This window comes from Salvelinus alpinus, chromosome 24 (assembly GCF_045679555.1).
Source record: "Salvelinus alpinus chromosome 24, SLU_Salpinus.1, whole genome shotgun sequence".
NCBI classification, from domain to species: Eukaryota; Metazoa; Chordata; class Actinopteri; order Salmoniformes; family Salmonidae; genus Salvelinus; species Salvelinus alpinus.
The window spans coordinates 13,058,445-13,078,552 of NC_092109.1; the positions used below are offsets into that span (position 1 = coordinate 13,058,445).

Consider the following 20,108-nt stretch of genomic DNA (forward strand, 5'->3'; position numbering starts at 1 on the left):
AACAGTTGCTTCAGTGTTGCTTGCCTCGCAGCGAGCATCAAAGGCATTTAGTTCGTCTGGTAAGCTCGCATTACTGGGCAGCGCGCGGCTGGGTTTCCCTTTGTAGTCCGTAATAGTTTGCAAGACCTGCCACATTCAACGAGCATCGGAGCCAGTGTAGTATGATTCAATCTTAATACTGTATCGACGCTTTGCCTGTTTGATGGTATAGCGTAATTTCTTATAAGCGTCCGAATTAGTGTCCTGCTCCTTGAAAGCGGCAGCTTTAGCCTTTCGCTTGGTGCGGATGTTGCCTGTAATCCATGGCTTCTGGTTGGGATATGTACATAGGGTCACTGTGCCGACATCGTTGTTGATGTACTTATTGATGAAGCCTGTGACTGAGGTAATATACTCCTCAATGCCATTGGATGAAAGCTTGAACATATTCCAGTCTGTGCTAGCAAAACAGTCCTGCAGCGTAGCATGCACGTTATCCAACCACTTTTGTATTGACCAAGTCACTGGTAATTATTCAGTTATTGCTTGTAGGCAGGAAGCTGGAGGATAGAGTTATGGTCAGATTTGCCAAATGGAGGGCGAGGGAGAGCTTTGTACGAGTGTCTGTGAGTGGAGTAAAGGTGGTCTAGAGTTTTTTTCCCTCTGGTTGCACATGTGACATGCTGGTAGAAATTAGGTAAAACAGATTTAGATGCCCTGCATTATAGTCCCCGGCCACTAGGAGCGCCGCTTCTGGATGAGCATTTTCTTGTTTGCTTATGGCCTTAAACAGCTCGTTGAGTGCGGTCTTAGTGCCAGCATCGGTTTGTGGTGGTAAATAGACGGCTATGAATAATATAGATGAGAACTCTCTTGGTAGATAGCGTGATCTACAGCTTATCATCAGGTACTCTACCTCAGAGGAGCAATACCTCAAGACTTCTTTAATATTAAAGATCGCGCACCAGCTGTTATTGACAAATAGACACACCTCCGCCCCTCGCCTTGACAGACGTAGCTGCTCTGCCCTGCCGATGGATGGAAAACCCAGCCAGCTCCATATTATCCGTGTCGTCGTTCAGCCACGACTCGGTGAATAATAAGATATTACAGTTTTTAATGTCCCGTTGGTAGGATAGTCAATCGTAGATCATCCAGTTTATTTAATGATTGCACTTCGGCCAATAGTACTGATGGTAGTGGTGGTTTCTCACAAGGCACTCCGACCTCCGCCCCAGTTTTCTCCGTCTTTTCTTCATGCGAAAGACAGGGATTTGGGCCTGGCCTCGAGAAAGCAATATGTCCTTCAAATCAGACTCATTAAAGAAACATTCTAATATATTGACTCAGGGATGTAAATTAGTTATTTCTGTAATTCATTTAATACATTTTCTTAAAACCTGTTTTAATTTTGTCATTATGGGTGAGAAAGAAAAACACTATTTAATCCATTTTGAATTCAGGTTTAACAACAAAATGTAGAATAAGTCAAGGGGCATGAATACTTTCTGAAGGTACTGTATGTATTTATTGTATATTACGTGTGTAAGGCGATGTCCTCCAGTAATGATTGTTGTTCACCTGTAAACGAGAGGAGACATGTATTTGACGCATGGGGTTTGGCGCAAAAACCTTTTGCTGTGAGTCTTCCGTTAATGTAACTCTTTATGTTCATGTATTTCACGAGAGGTTTTGTTACACAGGGCATATGTTTAACAATTAAAACATGAAGGGTGTATGAGTTGATATATAAAACGACGCAAGATTCAAGACTTCGTGCTTTTCAGCTGAAATTACTATATAGAATTCTTGCCACTAACAAAATGTTGAATATTTGGGGCATAAAATCATCGAAGCTCTGCATATTTTGTTGTGAGGATACAGAATCAATAGACCATTTATTTTGGTGTTGCCCTCAGGTAGCCTGTTTCTGGTCTCAGGTTCAGGATGGCTGAAAATGCATAGCATTGATCTAAAATTGACCCTAGAGAGACCGGATCAGTCAATTACTAATATACTAACACTCTTAGTAAAAGTATTTATCTTCAACTCACAATCTGTGGATTCTATTCGATTGGATAGATTGAAATTGTACGTTAAACATCACAGCATAGTTGAAAGATATATGTTGCGTAGAATTCCGAAGAGGGTGGCCAGCAGAGATAGGTGGGATGGGTTGAGGGAAGCTGAGGGTTGGGATGTGGAATTGGAGACAAGTGGGAGTGGAGTTAGAATCATGGTCAAAGATAAAAGTTAAAAAATAAAGTCACTAAAACATAATAAAAAGTAAGTGACACTGAGGTGCAGTGTTTTTACAGCTAATGCCGGTTTGCCTGAGGCTGATGCCATGCAGGTGTTTGTACACATGCATATACACACACACTCATTCAAATACACACATACACAGACACACGCACGTAATAGTGCCAGACATGCACTCAAACATATACAGTTGGCATTGCTGTTACGATTTTAGTTGTCCTTGATGTCCTTTGTTTGTTTGTTTTTCTTTGTTGTTTGCTGTTTTCGTTTGTCTTTTACTTTTTTCTCTTTAGTTCATTTTCTTGGTTGTTGGTGCATTGGGGGGTTCTTGGGGCTGGGGAATGGAATTAATTTGATTTTTTAAATCTATTTTTCTTCGGGGGGGGGGGGGGGACTATGGGAGAGGTCTCGGATGGTTGAGGGACAGCTATTGGGGAACTGTGGGGGGATCTTGGAAGGTTCGGGTCCCCGTTTTTTTGGCCTGGTGGGAGATCTGTCAACGTGCCCTTGAGCAGGGCATTGACCCTGGATGCTTCTGTGTGTCGCTCTGAATGGGAGTCTGTTGGATGACTGGTGTGGTGTAGTTGTTGAGCAGCTTACCTGCAAGTATATTGTATGTTTTGTATATTCAATTAAATAATTACAAAAAAATTATAATATATTTAAAAAAATGTAAGATTTTTTTTTTTTTTATAATAGAAGAAAAAAAAGCGTGAAGGCAAATCTAAAGAAATGCAAATGTTTTCCTTGTTTATCCTCCATAATTAAAGAGGGGTCTGTCTTGCTTCCTGGTCGGACGTTAGATAGTTAAACAGTGGGTGCGCTTGAGAGCTTAGTTTTTTGAGTGTAGTGGATAAGCTAAAGTATACACTTAGTGTACAAAAAATTAGGAACACCTTCCTACCTTCCTATTTTGTAAAGTGCACCAGTCCTTCCTGCAGCAAAGCACCCCCACAACATGATGCTGCCACCCCCGTGCTTCACGGTTGGGATGGTGTTCTTCGGCTTGCAAGCGACCCCCTTTTTCCTCCAAACGTAACGATGGTCATTATAGTCAAACAGTTATTATTTTGTTTCATCAGACCAGAGGACATTTCTCCAAAAAGTATGATCTTTGTCTCCATGTGCAGTTGCAAATCGTAGTCTGGCCTTTTTATGGCGGTTTTGGAGCAGTGGCTTCTTCCTTGCTGAGCGGCCTTTAAGGTTATGTTGATATAGGACTCGTTTTACTGTGGATATAGATACTTTTGTACCTGTTAACTCCAGCATCTTCACAAGGTCCTTTGCTGTTGTTCTGAGATTGATTTGCACTTTTCGCACCAAAGTACGTTCATCTCTAGGAGACAGAACGCGTCTCCTTCCTGAGTGGTATGATGGCAGTGTGGTCCCATGGTGTTTATACTTGCGTACTGTTGTTTGTACAGATGAACGTGGTACCTTCAGGCGTTTGGAAATTACTCCCAAGGATGAACCAGACTTGTGGAGGTCTAAAAAATGTTTTCTAAGGTCTTGGCTGATTTCTTTTGATTTTCCCATGATGTCAAGCAAAGAGGCACTGAGTGTGAAGGTAGGCCTTGAAATACATCCACAAGTACACCTCCAATTGACTCAAACGATGTCAATTAGCCTACCAGAAGCTTCTAAAGCCATGACATAATTTGGAATTTTCCAAGCTGTTTAAAGGCACAGTCAACTTAGTGTATGTAAACTTCTGACCCACTGGAATTGTGATACAGTGAATTATAAGTGAAATAATCTGTCTGTAAAAAATCGTTGGAAAAATAACTTGTGTCATGCACAAAGTAGATGTCCTAACTGACTTGCCAAAACTATATTTTGTAAACAAGACATTTGTGGCGTGGTTGAAAAACGAGTTTTAAAGTCTCCAACCTAAGTGTATGTAAACTTCCGACTTCAACTGTATGTTTATGAACATGTGTGTATTGTTATTATTCCCTTTTCAATGTTAATTGATCATTTTGTTATGTTGTCTTCTCATTGGTCAGAGGCATCATGGGTAGAGTATTTAAACCTTGCTTTCCCAATGTTTGGGAGACAGAGACAGGGTAAGGTTGGTATGTTGCCAGTTTAAAAGGGATTTCTTTTGAGTGTTCTAGTTGATTAAGTTAAGTGTGTCCTTATGTTCATCATGCTGTTTGTCTTTTTTTTAGATATATATTGTACAGTCACCAGCTATTATCTCCACTTGCAAATAAAAGCTTCACCCTGGACAAGAAAATCAGCTCTGCATTATTGCCTCTTCACTGACCAGGGCGGTCCCCTTTACAGGCACAAATGAAAACGTAGCACTGACTCGCCCATCGATTGATGTTTCAGCATTGTCTCAATGAAGAGTTCGGCATTCGACTAGACACGTGAAACATGAACGTGCAGTTATAAGCCTCGGTCGAGCAGGCTTGAATAAGCGGCAGGTGCACAATCAATCTATCCACCTTGGTAACATGGATGTATCCTGAGCTGGAATGTAAAGCTAAATGAAGCTAGCTAATTTCAGAAAATCATGGGTCCATCTAGCTATATTCGTAGTATTCCCCTCTGGACCTGCAGAGAAAGTTCCTCTTACACATAAAGGCTGCCCCGGTCTGGACATTTGGCTCATCCATCAATGCCTTGGTCTTGAGCTAGACAAAACAGATGTCCCGAATCTAGCGCCAAGATTCCTCGTCCCCGTTTTCCATGTGGGAAAGTTCCCTGACCATGCCAGGACGGGGGAAGTGTAATAAAGCTAAAGTAATTCTGGATTATAGTTGAAAGAAAACACTGATTTCTTTTCTTTTTTTCTTCTCAACAAATGTCTCCCAAAGTCCCATTGTGAAACGGGATGTCCTTGATCAACCCCATTCTGAACTGAATTATATGTGTCCTTTATCGCGGCTAGGTGTCCCATGTCCAAATGATAAAACTCTAATATTATAGTTTGTTCAAGTTTTTTTAGTGGCTGTGAATATCAGTAACATTTCTGACCAACTCTTGAAGTTAACTTCAAGCCTTCCACTGAGATTCTTTCCTAGAAGGTAGAAATGGAATCCATTACATGTTTATGTCTGCAAACACTTTCAACCCCAAGACACACATGTGCACACATGACATACACTCACACATGACATACACTCACACTCACACACGACATACACACACCTACACACACACCTACACACACTGATGCACAAATGCACGCACACACACACAAACACACACACAAATACCTTGAATATTTACTGCTTTGAACATCCTCCCATAATTTCCAAGAGATTAGGACCAAGGACAGGGAAAACCTCTCCGCTGCTCTCGATTTCATACACAAACACAGGGAAACCCCACTCTACTAATGAATCAAATCCTATAATATGAAACCAATGGTTTAATTTTGATGAGACATGCTGTCAGGAACCAAATAGAAAATATATTTTTGGTTGATTCAAAACCTGTAACTACTTATTTTATCCTATGACTAGAGACGTGTTGACTGTCACTCTTCTCCATAAAGTCTATTGGAGAAACATCAGAAACAGGTTGCAAGCCTATTTCTCCCTTTATTATATTATTATAATTGTATTTACCCTTTACGACCCAAACCCTGACCCACCTTTATCTAGCCTCCCACCAGATGTGAGACAGAAAATGAAACTCAAGCTGGATTTTATACCTGTGCTTTAAAAGCAAAGGGAAGGCAGACTGAGGACGTCAATGGGAGGGACAAGATGAGGGAGAGAGAAAGAGAGATGTTAGATGTTGCGGATCCTCCAGTCCTTTGGGAGTTGCAGAAGGCACGATGGTAAAATGGAGGTCATCTCTCATGAACAAGGGAGGAAAAGAAGGAGACAAATGTCTCTCAGGGAGTAAATGAGTACCTGATGGAAAGCAAGCAGCTAATGGGCACTTCCCCATTTCATTATTACTACCCTTTCCACCATTATCACCCTCACCAGGGAAGAGGTCATCCAACACAGGCTCCTAACCCTTTCTAGAAAAGCAACCAAGATAGGTAACACTCCAGCTATCAGTTGCTAAGCTCTGGGATTTCTGGGTATTTAGGACGTACAAACTAGGAAACTATATACAGTGGGGAGAACAAGTATTTGATACACTGCCGATTTTGCAGGTTTTCCTACTTACAAAGCATGTAGAGGTCTGTAATTTTTATCATAGGTACACTTCAACTATGAGAGACAGAATCTAATACAAAAATCCAGAAAATCACATTGTATGATTTTTAAGTAATTAATTAGCATTTTATTGCATGACATAAGTATTTGATACATCAGAAAAGCAGAACTTAATATTTGGTACAGAAACCTTTGTTTGCAATTACAGAGATCATACGTTTCCTGTAGTTCTTGACCAGGTTTGCACACACTGCAGCAGGGATTTTGGCCCACTCCTCCATACAGACCTTCTCCAGATCCTTCAGGTTTCGGGGCTGTCGCTGGGCAATATGGACTTTCAGCTCCCTCCAAAGATTATCTATTGGGTTCAGGTCTGGAGACTGGCTAGGCCACTCCAGGACCTTGAGATGCTTCTTACGGAGCCACTCCTTAGTTGTCCTGGCTGTGTGTTTCGGGTCATTGTCATGCTGGAAGACCCAGCCACAACCCATCTTCAATGCTCTTACTGAGGGAAGGAGGTTGTTGGCCAAGATCTCGCGATACATGGCCCCATCCATCCTCCCCTCAATACGGTGCAGTCGTCCTGTCCCCTTTGCAGAAAAGCATCCCCAAAGAATGATGTTTCCACCTCCATGCTTCACAGTTGGGATGGTGTTCTTGGGGTTGTACTCATCCTTCTTCTTCCTCCAAACACGGCGAGTGGAGTTTAGACCAAAAAGCTCTATTTTTGTCTCATCAGACCACATGACCTTCTCCCATTCCTCCTCTGGATCATCCAGATGGTCATTGGCAAACTTCAGACGGGCCTGGACATGCGCTGGCTTGAGCAGGGGGACCTTGCGTGCGCTGCAGGATTTTAATCGATGACGGCGTAGTGTGTTACTAATGGTTTTCTTTGAGACTGTGGTCCCAGCTCTCTTCAGGTCATTGACCAGGTCCTGCCGTGTAGTTCTGGGCTGATCCCTCACCTTCCTCATGATCATTGATGCCCCACGAGGTGAGATCTTGCATGGAGTCCCAGACCGAGGGTGATTGACCGTCTTCTTGAACTTCTTCCATTTTCTAATAATTGCGCCAACAGTTGTTGCCTTCTCACCAAGCTGCTTGCCTATTGTCCTGTAGCCCATCCCAGCCTTTTGCAGGTCTACAATTTTAACCCTGATGTCCTTACACAGCTCTCTGGTCTTGGCCATTGTGGAGAGGTTGGAGTCTGTTTGATTGAGTGTGTGGACAGGTGTCTTTTATACAGGTAGTTCAAACAGGTGCAGTTAATACAGGTAATGAGTGGAGAACAGGAGGGCTTCTTAAAGAAAAACGAACAGGCCTGTGAGAGCCGGAATTCTTACTGGTTGGTAGGTGATCAAATACTTATGTCATGCAATAAAATGCAAATGAATTGCTTAAAAATCATACAATGTGATTTTCTGGATTTTTGTTTTAGATTCCGTCTCTCACAGTTGAAGTGTACCTATGATAAAAATTACAGACCTCTACATGCTTTGTAAATAGGAAAACCTGCAAAATCGGCAGTGTATCAAATACTTGTTCTCCCCACTGTATATGTGGGCCACTCATCATCCACCAAGGCTATACATCACGAGTCTTAGATGGAAGAATATCCCTGTCTCCAGGGAATAATAGGGGTCATTGTAATCACAAGCCCCTAATAGATGGCCCCTAACTGCATGTTGGAGTTGGGAACTGACCAACACAGACTCCATATTGAAGCAGAGGTCATTGGTTTCACAATCTCTGGGTCAACTAAAGTGGTGAAGGATTTACCTAAAAATTGGGTAAATGAGACTAGTAAACTATGGGGTCAATTTGTGATGTGCGTATACTAAACGCTATTCTAAAATAGTATACAGGACATCCACTACTAACATCACCCAAAATACAATGAGTCCTCCAATGAGTTGGAGTGTGGAGAAATGACCACTGTAACTCAAGACATAGTAAGACAGTGAGATGAAAGAAATGGAGATGCAGGTAAGGTAGAAATGGAAAAGGAGAAATGGAATAGCCATTACACGTGGACTGCTGACTGGACCATGGGCCTGCTAAACTTTATTTCCACTGAAACCAGAGAGTAGCAAAAGAGATGCTCTGGAATGGTCTTTCTCAAAAGAGCTGAAAGAGGGAGTGTATAGTAAGCTTACATTAGTTGGCTCATCTCTATGGGACTGGCACGCCACCTTTCCACTCTGTGTGAACCTTCGTTCCCTTGCCGTTTGAGGTGTCAACTTTGCAGGGTCTACTGTGCTACGTATCACTGATGGGATACGCAGTTGCAAGGGATATTTTCTTTTCAATTCTTTTCAAACCTGTAGGGATTTGATAGCCACTATAATATTGATTGATTAGTCAGGCCTCTTCTGCTTCATCTGAGAGATTTTTATAGTACATAAAACATTAACCTGTCTTAGATCAGGAAAGTTGTGAAAACATGTGGGCTGTAACTTAACCTGTTGTTGCCAAGTATGGTTTATTATGTTAAAGTGGAAATCAGTGGGGGAGAGTGTAACTCTCCATGTCACCTGCAGAATTTGCAGTCTATTGTGAATTAGGAAGTAGGGCTGGGTATTATTAATCCTACCAGATCTGTGGTTTCACATACATTCAATGGATCAACCAGGGTCTTGCTACATTAGTGTCTCCTCTCACACCCACCCATCAAACTATTGGAAACCCCAAACTCAGAGTCATCCCTGACCTCTTCCACGATGTGGTCCAATCAGTCTCCCACAAATTACAGGGCTCTTACATGAAGTCATCAGAGTGATCTGAAGTGGCCGGTGGAAATGTTGAGTTTTGGCTGAATCCTAAGATGGGATATGTGTACAAGAAACAAACTGTTGCTTATAGCTCCCAATGCACCACTCATTCACTCATACCCATCCCGGCAGCTGGTGGATAGGCCAGCAACAAAGGATCTCCACTTCTGGCAGTCTTTGGCTGTCTTCCCAATGCATGATTAATGCAAGTTCGGTTACACATGCATTTCTCAAGTTGTGTGTGGGTTGTGTGTGGGTATGCATTATTCATGAGTTATCGATTTAATGCATGAAACAGCTGGTTAGACTTCAACATGTAGTGTACAGTGTGGAGGGAAATGTTTCATCCAAACCTGTTATCAACACTCTAGAATTATCTTGGTGTCAGAGGAACAGGAGTAAAATAAGCAGGGAGCATCTTTGAGTGCTGTGACAGGTCATTCAAAGACAAAAACGGGTAAGGGATTTACGATCCCACGTCAGTTATGTCCTGTCTTGTCTGATGTCAAATAATGACGAGTGAGAAAGTCACAGACTCACAAATATCATACCCCCCCAAAACGTTAACCTCCCCTGTTATTGTAATGGAGAGAGGTTAGCATGTCTTGGGGTATGATATTTGTCACTTAATAATTATTCACGACTCATTAAGGGTTATTCATAATCATGGTAACATCCACATTAATGCAGAAGTGTTTAGAAACATATTCTATTATTTGTTATTCTCCAACAAAAGTGAATCCAAAATGACACAATACATTATTTACTATTAATTTCTATTGGCACAAAATCATCTGTAACACAAAACAAACAGCAAATCCTTCCAAGAAGTTTGTCACAAGCTTGATGTAGTCATTGCGTGCTATGAATATTGGACTAAATCCTTAACTTTTTACTACTTTAATAGACAGATACAGTGCATTCGTAAAGTATTCAGACCCCTTGACCTTTCTCCACATTTTGTTGCATTACAGACTTATTCTAAAATAGATTAACTAGTTTTTTCCCCTCATCAATCTACACACAATACCCAATAATGACAAGGAAAAAAATAGTTATTTGAAATTTTTGCAAATGTATTAAAAATGTCAAACTGAAATATCACATTTACATAAGTATACAGATCTTTTACTCAATACTTTGTTGAAGCAGCTTTGGCAGCGATTACAGCCTCAAGTCTTCTTGGGTATGACGCTACAAACTTTGTACACCTGTATTTGGGAGTTTCTCCCATTCTTCTCTGCAGATCCTCTCAAGCTCTGTCAGGTTGGATGGGGAGAGTTGCTGCACAACTATTTTCAAAACTATTGGGTTCAAGTCCTGGCTTTGGCTGGGCCACTCAAGGACATTCAGAGACTTGTCCCGAAGCCACTCCTGCATTGTCTTGGCTGTGTGCTTAGGGTCGTTATCCTGTTGGAAGATGAGGTCCTGAGCGGTCTGGAGCAGGTTTTCATCAAGGATCTCTTTGTACTTTGCTCCGCTCATCTTTGCCTCAAGCCTGACTAGTCTCCCAGTCCCTGCCACTGAAAAACACCTGCACATCATGCTGCTGCCACCACCATGCTTCACCGTAGGGATGGTGCCAGGTTTCCTCCCGACGTGAAGCTTGGCATTCAGGCCAAAGTGTTCAATCTTGGTTTCATCAAACCAGAATATCTTGTTTCTCATGGTCTGAGAGTCTTTCGGTGCCTTTTGGCAAACTCCAAGCGGGCTGTCATGTGCCTTTTACTGAGGAGTGGCTTCCATCTGGCCAATCTACCATAAAGGCCTGATTGGTGAAGTGCTGCAGAGATGGTTGTCCTTCAGAGTCATTCTGGAACTCTGTCAGAGTGACCATCGGGTTCTTGGTCACCTCCCTGACCAAGGCCCTTCTCCCCAGATTGTTCAGTTTGGCCCGGTGGCCAGCTCTAGGAAGAGTCTTGGTGGTTCCAAACTTCTTCCATTTAAGAATGATGGAGGCCACTGTATTCTTGGGGACCTTCAATGCTGCAGACATTTTTTTGTACCCTTCCCCAGATTTGTGCCTCGACACAATCCTGTCTCGGAGCTCTATGGACAATTCCTTCGACCTCATGGCTTGGTTTTTGCTCTGACATGCACTGTCAACTGTGGGATCTCATATTGACAGGTCTGTGCCTTTCCAAATCATGTCCAATCAATTGAATTTACCACAGGTGGACTTCAATCAAGTTTGAGAAACATCTCAAGGATGATCAATGGAAACAGGATGCATTTGAGCTCAATTATGAGTCTTATAACAACGGGTCTGAATACTTATATAAATAAGGCATTTCAGTTTTTATTTTGAGTACATTTGCAAAAAATCCTAAAAACCTGTTTTTGCTTTGTTATTATGGGATATTGTGTGTAGATTGATGAGGATTTTTTTTTATGTAATACATTTTAGAATAGGGCTGTAACGTAACAAAATGTGGACAAAGTCAAGGGATCTGAATACTTTCCCAAAGGCACTGTAAGTGTATTTATCCCAATACTTTTGGTCCCCTGAAATGGGGGGACTATGTACAAAAAGTGCTGTCATTTGTAAACGGTTCACCCAATATGAATAAAAATACCCTGTACTTTAACCTCCTAGTCATTGTATAATTTCAAATCCAAAGTGCTTCAGTCCAGAGCCAAAACTATGGAAAATGTGTCACTGTTCCAATAATTTTGAAGCTCACTGTATATTTAGCTGTTTGCTGTGAAAATGCCTGCTACATATTAATCTTTGATGGGTACAGAGGTGCAACATAAAACTAGAAACGGTCAGGGTCTTTGGCTCAGCAGGGGGGAAAGTTATTTTAGGGCTCAGGTAGGGTGAGGCCATACTAGTAATAACAATATATATATCTGCATATGTTAAACATATTATCTTGTCTTGAACTGTTTTGTGAGAAAAAGCAGGTTCAAATCTCTGTGGGGCAGTGTGGCCATAACGGACTGCACACAAAATATATTGCACAGGAACACACTTAGCAGGGGTTCAGAGGGCCAAAAACATAGGCCAAGTGTATATATATTGAAATATATATATAATTGTTGATGGAAGGAAATGGTGCTTTGTAGGACACTCTTTCAAGGGCTAATGGCTACATGGAGCTCAGTTTGTGCTGTGAAGTCAATTACCAGCCGCAATTACCCTGAGTGCTATGGGTAGGTTAATCACAATCGTTTAACATCCAGCTGACACTCCATTTTTCATAAATTCTCCAAAGACGTCCCGTGATGCAAAAGCAACCTTCAGTATGTATAGTATATTAGGGGTTAGGTACAAATTCACAGACTTTCAATGGCTTACTGTGGCTCACAGTAAGTGTATGGTCACTTTTCTGGGCGGGAAAATATACTGAGGGTTAGGCGTTAGTCTGAACGCTTGAAGTTATAACGTTTTGTTGACTAGGTTTGTTGACCTATTTTGCCATCTTGTAATTCACAGAGTGCACAGGTTATTGACTGCCTTTGCAAATTTTACAGTCATGGACGTCTCCCCAGAGTGACTGTGTGAAAATGTAGTTATCCACGTGCATTACTGAGGCTGTCTTTGACTCAATGTCTTTTTGTTTACCTTCCAGGGCCCCTACACTTATCCAGATTTGGCCACACTTCCAAGCTTGTCTGAGGAGTCCAGTTGAGATAGACAAAAATGGGTACTAAAAGCTTTTTAGGGTGTGTCTTCCTGACTCTCCTTCTCAACCTATGCCAGGCTGGGCTGGTGAGAAAATTACTTAGACATAAACGGGCGACCTTGACCACCCCTGGCGGAAACAATGTGACCCTGACCAGCGCTGACCAACCAGTGGTCTTCAACCACGTCTACAACATCAACGTCCCTTCCGGCTCACTATGCTCAGTGGACCTGGATGCCCTAGGAAGCACCAGCCTCAAGCCCCAGGACGCAGCTCCACCTTCAGGCCTCCGCACCACCGAACATACCCTGGATGGGCAGAACCAGATAGTTTTCACTCACCGCATTAACATTCCTCAGCAGGAGTGTGCATGCACTGATGGGCTCCCGGATCTGAAGGACCTCCTGAGCAGATTGGAGATGCTGGAGGGAGAGGTGTCCACGCTGAGAGATCAATGCGCTAGTGGAGACGCTGGCTGCTGCAGCGTTCAGCCAGTCACAGGTACTGTATACATGTCAACCTAACCACCCCCAGCTTCTGATTGGCTCATTCATCCCCTCTCCTAGTTTAGCATACTTAGTATGAATGTCACCTATAGAGAATGATAGAAGACTCAAAACTAAGGAAAACTACTGAATCTGTCCCATTATGTCATCTGTCCCATTATGGCACCTGTGAGCACAAGGGCAGTGCCATTGATGCCATCACCATTTTGAAGTAGTACATGGTCTTCTTCTCCTACTTCTATGAGTTGGTAAACAAACTGAAAGGGTGCATACTGCCACCTGGAGTGTGTTTAAACAGTTATAAAGCCAGTGTTATTGATTTACTGCCACGTGCAGTTATGGAATGTTTGCTCACAAGTATAATTAATTGGCTAATCCCTCCTGATGACCTGGATGGAATTATCCTTATCCCATAGGAAGTCCCACCCAGTTGACTACTTCAAAATGGTGAATGTCTTGAATGGCACAGCCCATGCTACAATGGACTTTTTGCCACTAGAGTCCTCCGTCATTCTCTACTCTGTCACATCACCTCTCCTTCCTTCAGAGGCACATCTATTTTACTCAACCTCTAGGAAGCGTCAATGGAATCGAATGTGGGATTGGGTTAAACAGTGCTTTCTCTTTTACACCACAGAGAAAGGGAATGACCATAGAGGCATAGACATATTCTGTACGGATTAGTACTGTAGGTTGTTATTCAGAACATAATTGGGTGTCCTGTCTATGATTACAGTCCTGACTTGATTACAATATTTTAAAATTAAATGTCTTAGTGAAAAGGGGGAAGATAGGGATTATGATTCAGAGGGTTATAATCTCTAAACTCTGCTCTTTTAGGTGAGGTGGGGACTAAGCCTTATTGCAATGGCCATGGCAACTACAGAGCTGACACCTGTGGTTGCATTTGCGAGCCTGGCTGGAAGGGACCCAACTGCACCGAGTCTGAATGCCCCAACAACTGCCAGGACCAAGGTCGCTGTGTGGATGGGAAGTGCGTCTGCTTTGAGGGCTTTGGCAGGGACGACTGTTCACTCAAGGTTTGCAAAGTGGACTGTGGTGGGAACGGACAATGTATTGGTGGGGTCTGTGTCTGTGCCAAGGGTTACACTGGAGAGGACTGTTCTCAGACAGACTGCCTGAACAACTGCCTAGGCCATGGAAAGTGTGTGGACGGGGAGTGTGTGTGTGAAGAGCCCTGGACGGGATACGACTGCTCCGAACTCATCTGCCCCAATGACTGCTATGACCGCGGCCGCTGCGTCAATGGAACCTGCTACTGCGAAGAAGGATTCACCGGGGTGGACTGTGGGGAGAAAACCTGCCCAAGCGACTGCCTGGGAAATGGTTTCTGTGTGGACGGCCAGTGTGTCTGCAGCACTGGCTACACTGGAGAGGACTGCTCTAAGCTCACCTGCCCCAGTGACTGCAACGATAGAGGTGTCTGCTTTAATGGAATGTGTATCTGTAATGCTGGCTACCAAGGAGAGGATTGTAGCCAGCTGGCTTGCCCCAACAACTGCCATAACAGGGGACAGTGTGTCAACGGGCAGTGCGTCTGCAATGTAGGCTACCAGGGAGAGGACTGTTCTGAGCTCTCCTGCCCCAACAACTGCCAGGACCAAGGTCGCTGCGTGGATGGGAAGTGCGTCTGCTTTGAGGGCTTTGGCAGGGACGACTGTTCACTCAAGGTTTGCAAAGTGGACTGTGGTGGGAACGGACAATGTATTGGTGGGGTCTGTGTCTGTGCCAAGGGTTACACTGGAGAGGACTGTTCTCAGACAGACTGCCTGAACAACTGCCTAGGCCATGGAAAGTGTGTGGACGGGGAGTGTGTGTGTGAAGAGCCCTGGACGGGATACGACTGCTCCGAACTCATCTGCCCCAATGACTGCTACGACCGCGGCCGCTGCGTCAATGGAACCTGCTACTGCGAAGAAGGATTCACCGGAGAGGACTGTGGGGAGAAAACCTGCCCAAGCGACTGCCTGGGAAATGGTTTCTGTGTGGACGGCCAGTGTGTCTGCAGCGCTGGCTACACTGGAGAGGACTGCTCTAAGCTCACCTGCCCCAGTGACTGCAACGATAGAGGTGTCTGCTTCAATGGCATGTGTATCTGCAATGCTGGCTACCAAGGAGAGGATTGTAGCCAGCTGGCTTGCCCCAACAACTGCCATAACAGGGGACAGTGTGTCAACGGGCAGTGCGTCTGCAATGTAGGCTACCAGGGAGAGGACTGTTCTGAGCTCTCCTGCCCCAACAACTGCCTCAACCGGGGCCGCTGTGTCAACGGACAGTGTGTGTGCAATGAAGGGTTCGGTGGTGAGGACTGCAGTATCAAGATCTGCCCCTCAGACTGCTATGGCAGTGGAGATTGTGTGGATGGCCGGTGTGTCTGCTATGCTGGCTTCACCGGTGAGGACTGCAGCGAGCTGAGCTGTCCCAACAACTGCCTGAACCGCGGACGCTGCGTTGACGGGCAGTGCGTCTGCGACGAGGGCTTTACAGGGGAAGACTGCACTGAGAAGCACTGTCCCAATGACTGCCTGGACAGGGGATACTGCGTGGATGGCAAATGTGTCTGCCTGGAGGGCTATGCGGGTGTCGACTGCTCTGAACTCACCTGCCCTGATAACTGCAACAACAGGGGGCACTGTGTTAATGGGAAGTGCATGTGTGAGGAGCGATACATGGGAGACAACTGTGGAGAGCTGAGCTGCCTCAACAACTGCCAGGACATGGGCCGCTGTGTGAATGGACAATGTCTCTGTGATGAGGGATACATCGGAGAAGACTGCTCAGAAGGTAAGAACGGTTTCTTTCAACTAAGAAAAATTAACTATGTGTGGATAATTGAGTTCAGTTCATTTCAGTAATTGTTCTGTTTGATATTTCCATGTGCTTGTTGAATGACACATTAAATCCAAAACTGAATCAAATCCCAAAATAATGAAAACCATTTTTTTTAAATTGGAAGAGATTGAGAAAAGGATTAAAAGTTCCATTGTGATTTCCTCTGATTCCAAAAGCTGTGCACTTAAGTCTGTATTTCTGTCTCAAAGATCTTTGGCAGTCCAGACCACTGCCAGATGCAAGTCTGGGGAATGCATTTTCTTTGTGTAGAGGACTGGTAGCGGATGAGTGCATGGGAAACCAAGTGTCTGAGACAATAGAAAGGTCAAACTATTTCCTGTCTCTCTCTTTTTCTTTCTTTCTCGCTCTCTCTAGTTTCACCTCCAAAGGACCTGACTGTAACAGAGGTCACCACCGAGACAGTGGATCTGACCTGGAACAACGAGATGCTGGTGACAGAGTATCTGATTGCATATGTGCCCACTAGTCCTGGGGGTCTGTACCAGGAGTTCAGAGTGCCCGGAGACAAGACTGCTGCCACAGTCAGTGAGCTGGAGCCTGGCATCGAGTACCTGATCAACGTCTATGCTATCCTCAGCAACAAGAAGAGCATCCCAATCAGTGCCAGGGTGGCCACAAGTAGGTCAGACCTTCTTAATGGAGCTCAGATCTGAAGACTTCGCTGAGCAGCCTGCGTTCATGGGAATGCGGTCCTCTTTGGACTGTCAGGAAAAGACCATTAGCACATATTAACCATAATCAAAATGCTATCCGGTACAGTGGATGAACTTTCACAGCACAATATTAACACAAGGCTTTCCTTTTAGAATAGGTGATAAAAATAAAAAATAAACTACATTTCATTGATGCTTCACAACGTTTAAAACCCCACACTGTCTCGACGTACAATATTTTGGCATCAGGCATAATACATTCCTTTGTCTCACTCTGTCCTGTCAGATCTACCAGAGCCAGATGGCTTGAAGTTCAAATCGGTGAGGGACACCTCAGTAGAGGTGTTGTGGGATCAGCTGGACATTCCCTTTGATGCCTGGGAGCTCTATGTCCGTAACACGGTGAGTCTGTCCTTCTCTCTCTGGCAATTTATCCATCTCTATGCAAGCGATCCCTGCTAGGTCTTGCCTAGGATTTCCCTAAACCTTAGGGACAAGACAGCAGATCTGCACAAGCTGCTCTTTTAGTGAGATCTTGGCATGCTTGGCTAGTTATCGTGTCCAGCAAAGTAGCAATAGCTATCAGGGTTGAGGTCAGTTCAGCTTTCAATTCATCTAACTCAGAATAACAAAGGAAAACATTTAACACACACAACAAACCACAAATTGCCATCACACTACCAAAGTGTGCTGTACTTTACACATTACACAATGATGTTGATGTGAACCGGTACATGGAAAATAACAAATCACAAATCTGCTTAGCTGCAATATGGCAAAGGTCTGTGCAACCATAAACCATAAATCCCTTCTTATTGTCCACGAGTACATTTTTACGAAGGGCTGTGTAACCTCGTTTTAATACTCCTCAGGGAGGTCTCGGGATGCCAGGACATTCTCAGTGGTGTTTATTCCTTTCACTGTCCTTAACCCATTCTCCTGTGCACTTTAGCTTTATTGTCCCCATACATAAAATGGAAGGACCTGTAATCGATGATCAGCACTATCACCATGGGCCAAATGGGCTTTGTTTGCAGCATTCTTATGTGAAGCAATCAAAGACTTACAAAAGATTCCGCTGCAAAAAATGAAATATTGTAATAATTGGTATTGTTTAAGTCAACATTAACTGTGTGAAAGATTTATTTCCTTGATCCAAAGAAAAAATTGATGTGGCTTACCTCAGACTGTTGGGTATGTAAGTAGGCTATGTATGATTCCAGAAGTAGTGTTGTTTTAAAACCGTATATGTCTTCGACCTTTCAGAAAGAGGAGAATGGGAAGATCCTGACAACCCTTCCATCCTCCCAGACTATGTATGAGCAGTCCGGGCTTGGTCCTGGTCAGGAGTACGAGGTCTCAGTGGGCATCATCAAGAACAATACCAGAGGACCTCAGTCTACTAAAATCATTACCACCAGTAAGCTTACACCACATTTGAATGTGTGTAATGTGCTTTTTCCCAGCCTGGTGTAGATCTGCATGTCCCAGCTGAGAACTCAACTCTTCTGACATTGTCATGCCTTACATGAATGAATCTGGACCAGGCTACTCCCATTCATCCTGGCGACTACACATATCCCATGGGTTAGATAAGAAAAATCCTTCCACCTCACAAATCACACAAGCAGACAGAGGAACAACTGAATAGACCAATTTAACTTTCAGTCATAGTATTAGGTCTATATGGAAAAAGTGGCTAAACTCCCATTGTTGTTTTACACAGTTAAATGTAAGCCTTTTTGCTTGAATGAAAAACGCTGAATTTCAGGCCAACCAACATTTTGCAATAGAGTCTTTGTATTTTTCAAGGAGCCCTGCCATAAACTCTTGACGGGGGTTTACCGTAGCAGTTCCTGCACACTGTTACTCCATACATCAGGGTCAAATTCTCCTCTTAATTTATGGAATAGGAATTTCTTTCTAGCATGAACTACCTCCTTGTGTATGGAAAATTCATTTAATTTACAATTCTTCCATGATGGATGGACCCTGTAAATATCTTCTCCTTTTGACTTCTGCATAATGTATTTGCAGACTTAAGATCAGCACAGTTTTCAGGAATAATGAATAATAGAGTCGGTGATTTAGGCTATATGAACCTATATGGCCTATATCACACACTGATGTCACCACAGCACAGAATTTAGCAATTTCTCCTGTGAAAATAAATACAGGAACTTATCAAAGGTCCTATCAGAACACAGAACAGTGACACCACAACCAAGCAGTCAGAGTAACCAAACTTAATGACATTTGTTATGCCATAATTATAACATGTTGTACCGGTCTTTAAATGTATTTAAAATATGTGTCCTTGTGTCTTTTGCCCTAAGTGATCACTTAAAAATGCATGGGATCATTGTCCATAACAAATAGAACATAACAGCCTATGCACAGATCGGTCATCCTCCTTGTCTCTCTCCCCCAGGGATTGATGGCCCCAGACAGGTAGAGGTGCGTGACGTGACGGACTGCTCAGGCTTGGTCACCTGGTTCCAGCCCGTGGCCCAGGTGGACGGTGTCACTGTGTCCTATGGCCCCAGCTCCCAGCCCACAGAGAGGACCAGCGTGGACCTTTCCACCTCAGACAAACAGTACAGCATCGACAGCCTCAGCCCAGACACTGAGTACCAGGTGTCCCTGATCTCCAGGAGGGGAGACACCACCAGTGAGCCAGTCTCTGAGATATTCACCACAGGTAACGGCATGATTATATCCAATCCTGATAAGTGCACTCCTGATAAGTGTAAACTCTCTTTGATTAAACAACATTTTTACAGTCCCAATTCCACTTCCAAGTCCCTTTTTTAAAGTGTTCCTGATAACAGCATGCTCTGGTTTAGTACACGCTTGGATTTATCAAGGGTTGACTGTAAACAGTCCTCATTATACTCCTTTCTTCTTCTTGCATTGTTACAGACCTGGACGCCCCCAAGGACCTGCAGCCCCTGGGCCAGACAGACGACAGCGTCACACTGGAGTGGAGAAACAGCCGGGCAGATGTTGACAGCTACAGGGTGAAGTACAGCCCCATCTCTGGGGGTTCCCATGGCGAGGAGGTGTTCCCCCGTGGGTCAGGAGACAACACTCAGGCCACCATCACTGGTGAGGGTCAACCATGACCAAATCTTAACATGCAATTATGTCAGTAGAAGGATTAAGGGTTTTTCGCACATTAGGATTTGCTAAGACAATCACAACACTGTTATTCTTAATGCCAATCAAAACAGGTACTGAAATCCACCTATGTTCTTCTCGATTACTGGACTGAAACTAATCAGGTAATCAGGTAGTCAAATCC

The 20,108-nt window shown here is 43.7% G+C and overlaps 1 protein-coding gene across 2 annotated transcripts in view; it reads left to right on the forward strand.

Moving 5' to 3' along the window:
* Window positions 1-20,108, forward strand: part of LOC139552195 (tenascin-like) — a 59,891-nt gene that overhangs the window by 13,155 nt on the left and 26,628 nt on the right. For both annotated transcript variants that reach the window (XM_071363662.1, XM_071363663.1), the window contains exons 2-8: window positions 12,718-13,272; window positions 14,118-16,082; window positions 16,506-16,769; window positions 17,091-17,206; window positions 18,071-18,224; window positions 19,236-19,505; window positions 19,727-19,912. In XM_071363662.1, coding sequence (XP_071219763.1) covers window positions 12,789-13,272; window positions 14,118-16,082; window positions 16,506-16,769; window positions 17,091-17,206; window positions 18,071-18,224; window positions 19,236-19,505; window positions 19,727-19,912 — 3,439 coding nt within the window. In that variant the 5' untranslated portion in view covers window positions 12,718-12,788. The remainder of the gene's footprint in view (window positions 1-12,717; window positions 13,273-14,117; window positions 16,083-16,505; window positions 16,770-17,090; window positions 17,207-18,070; window positions 18,225-19,235; window positions 19,506-19,726; window positions 19,913-20,108) is intronic.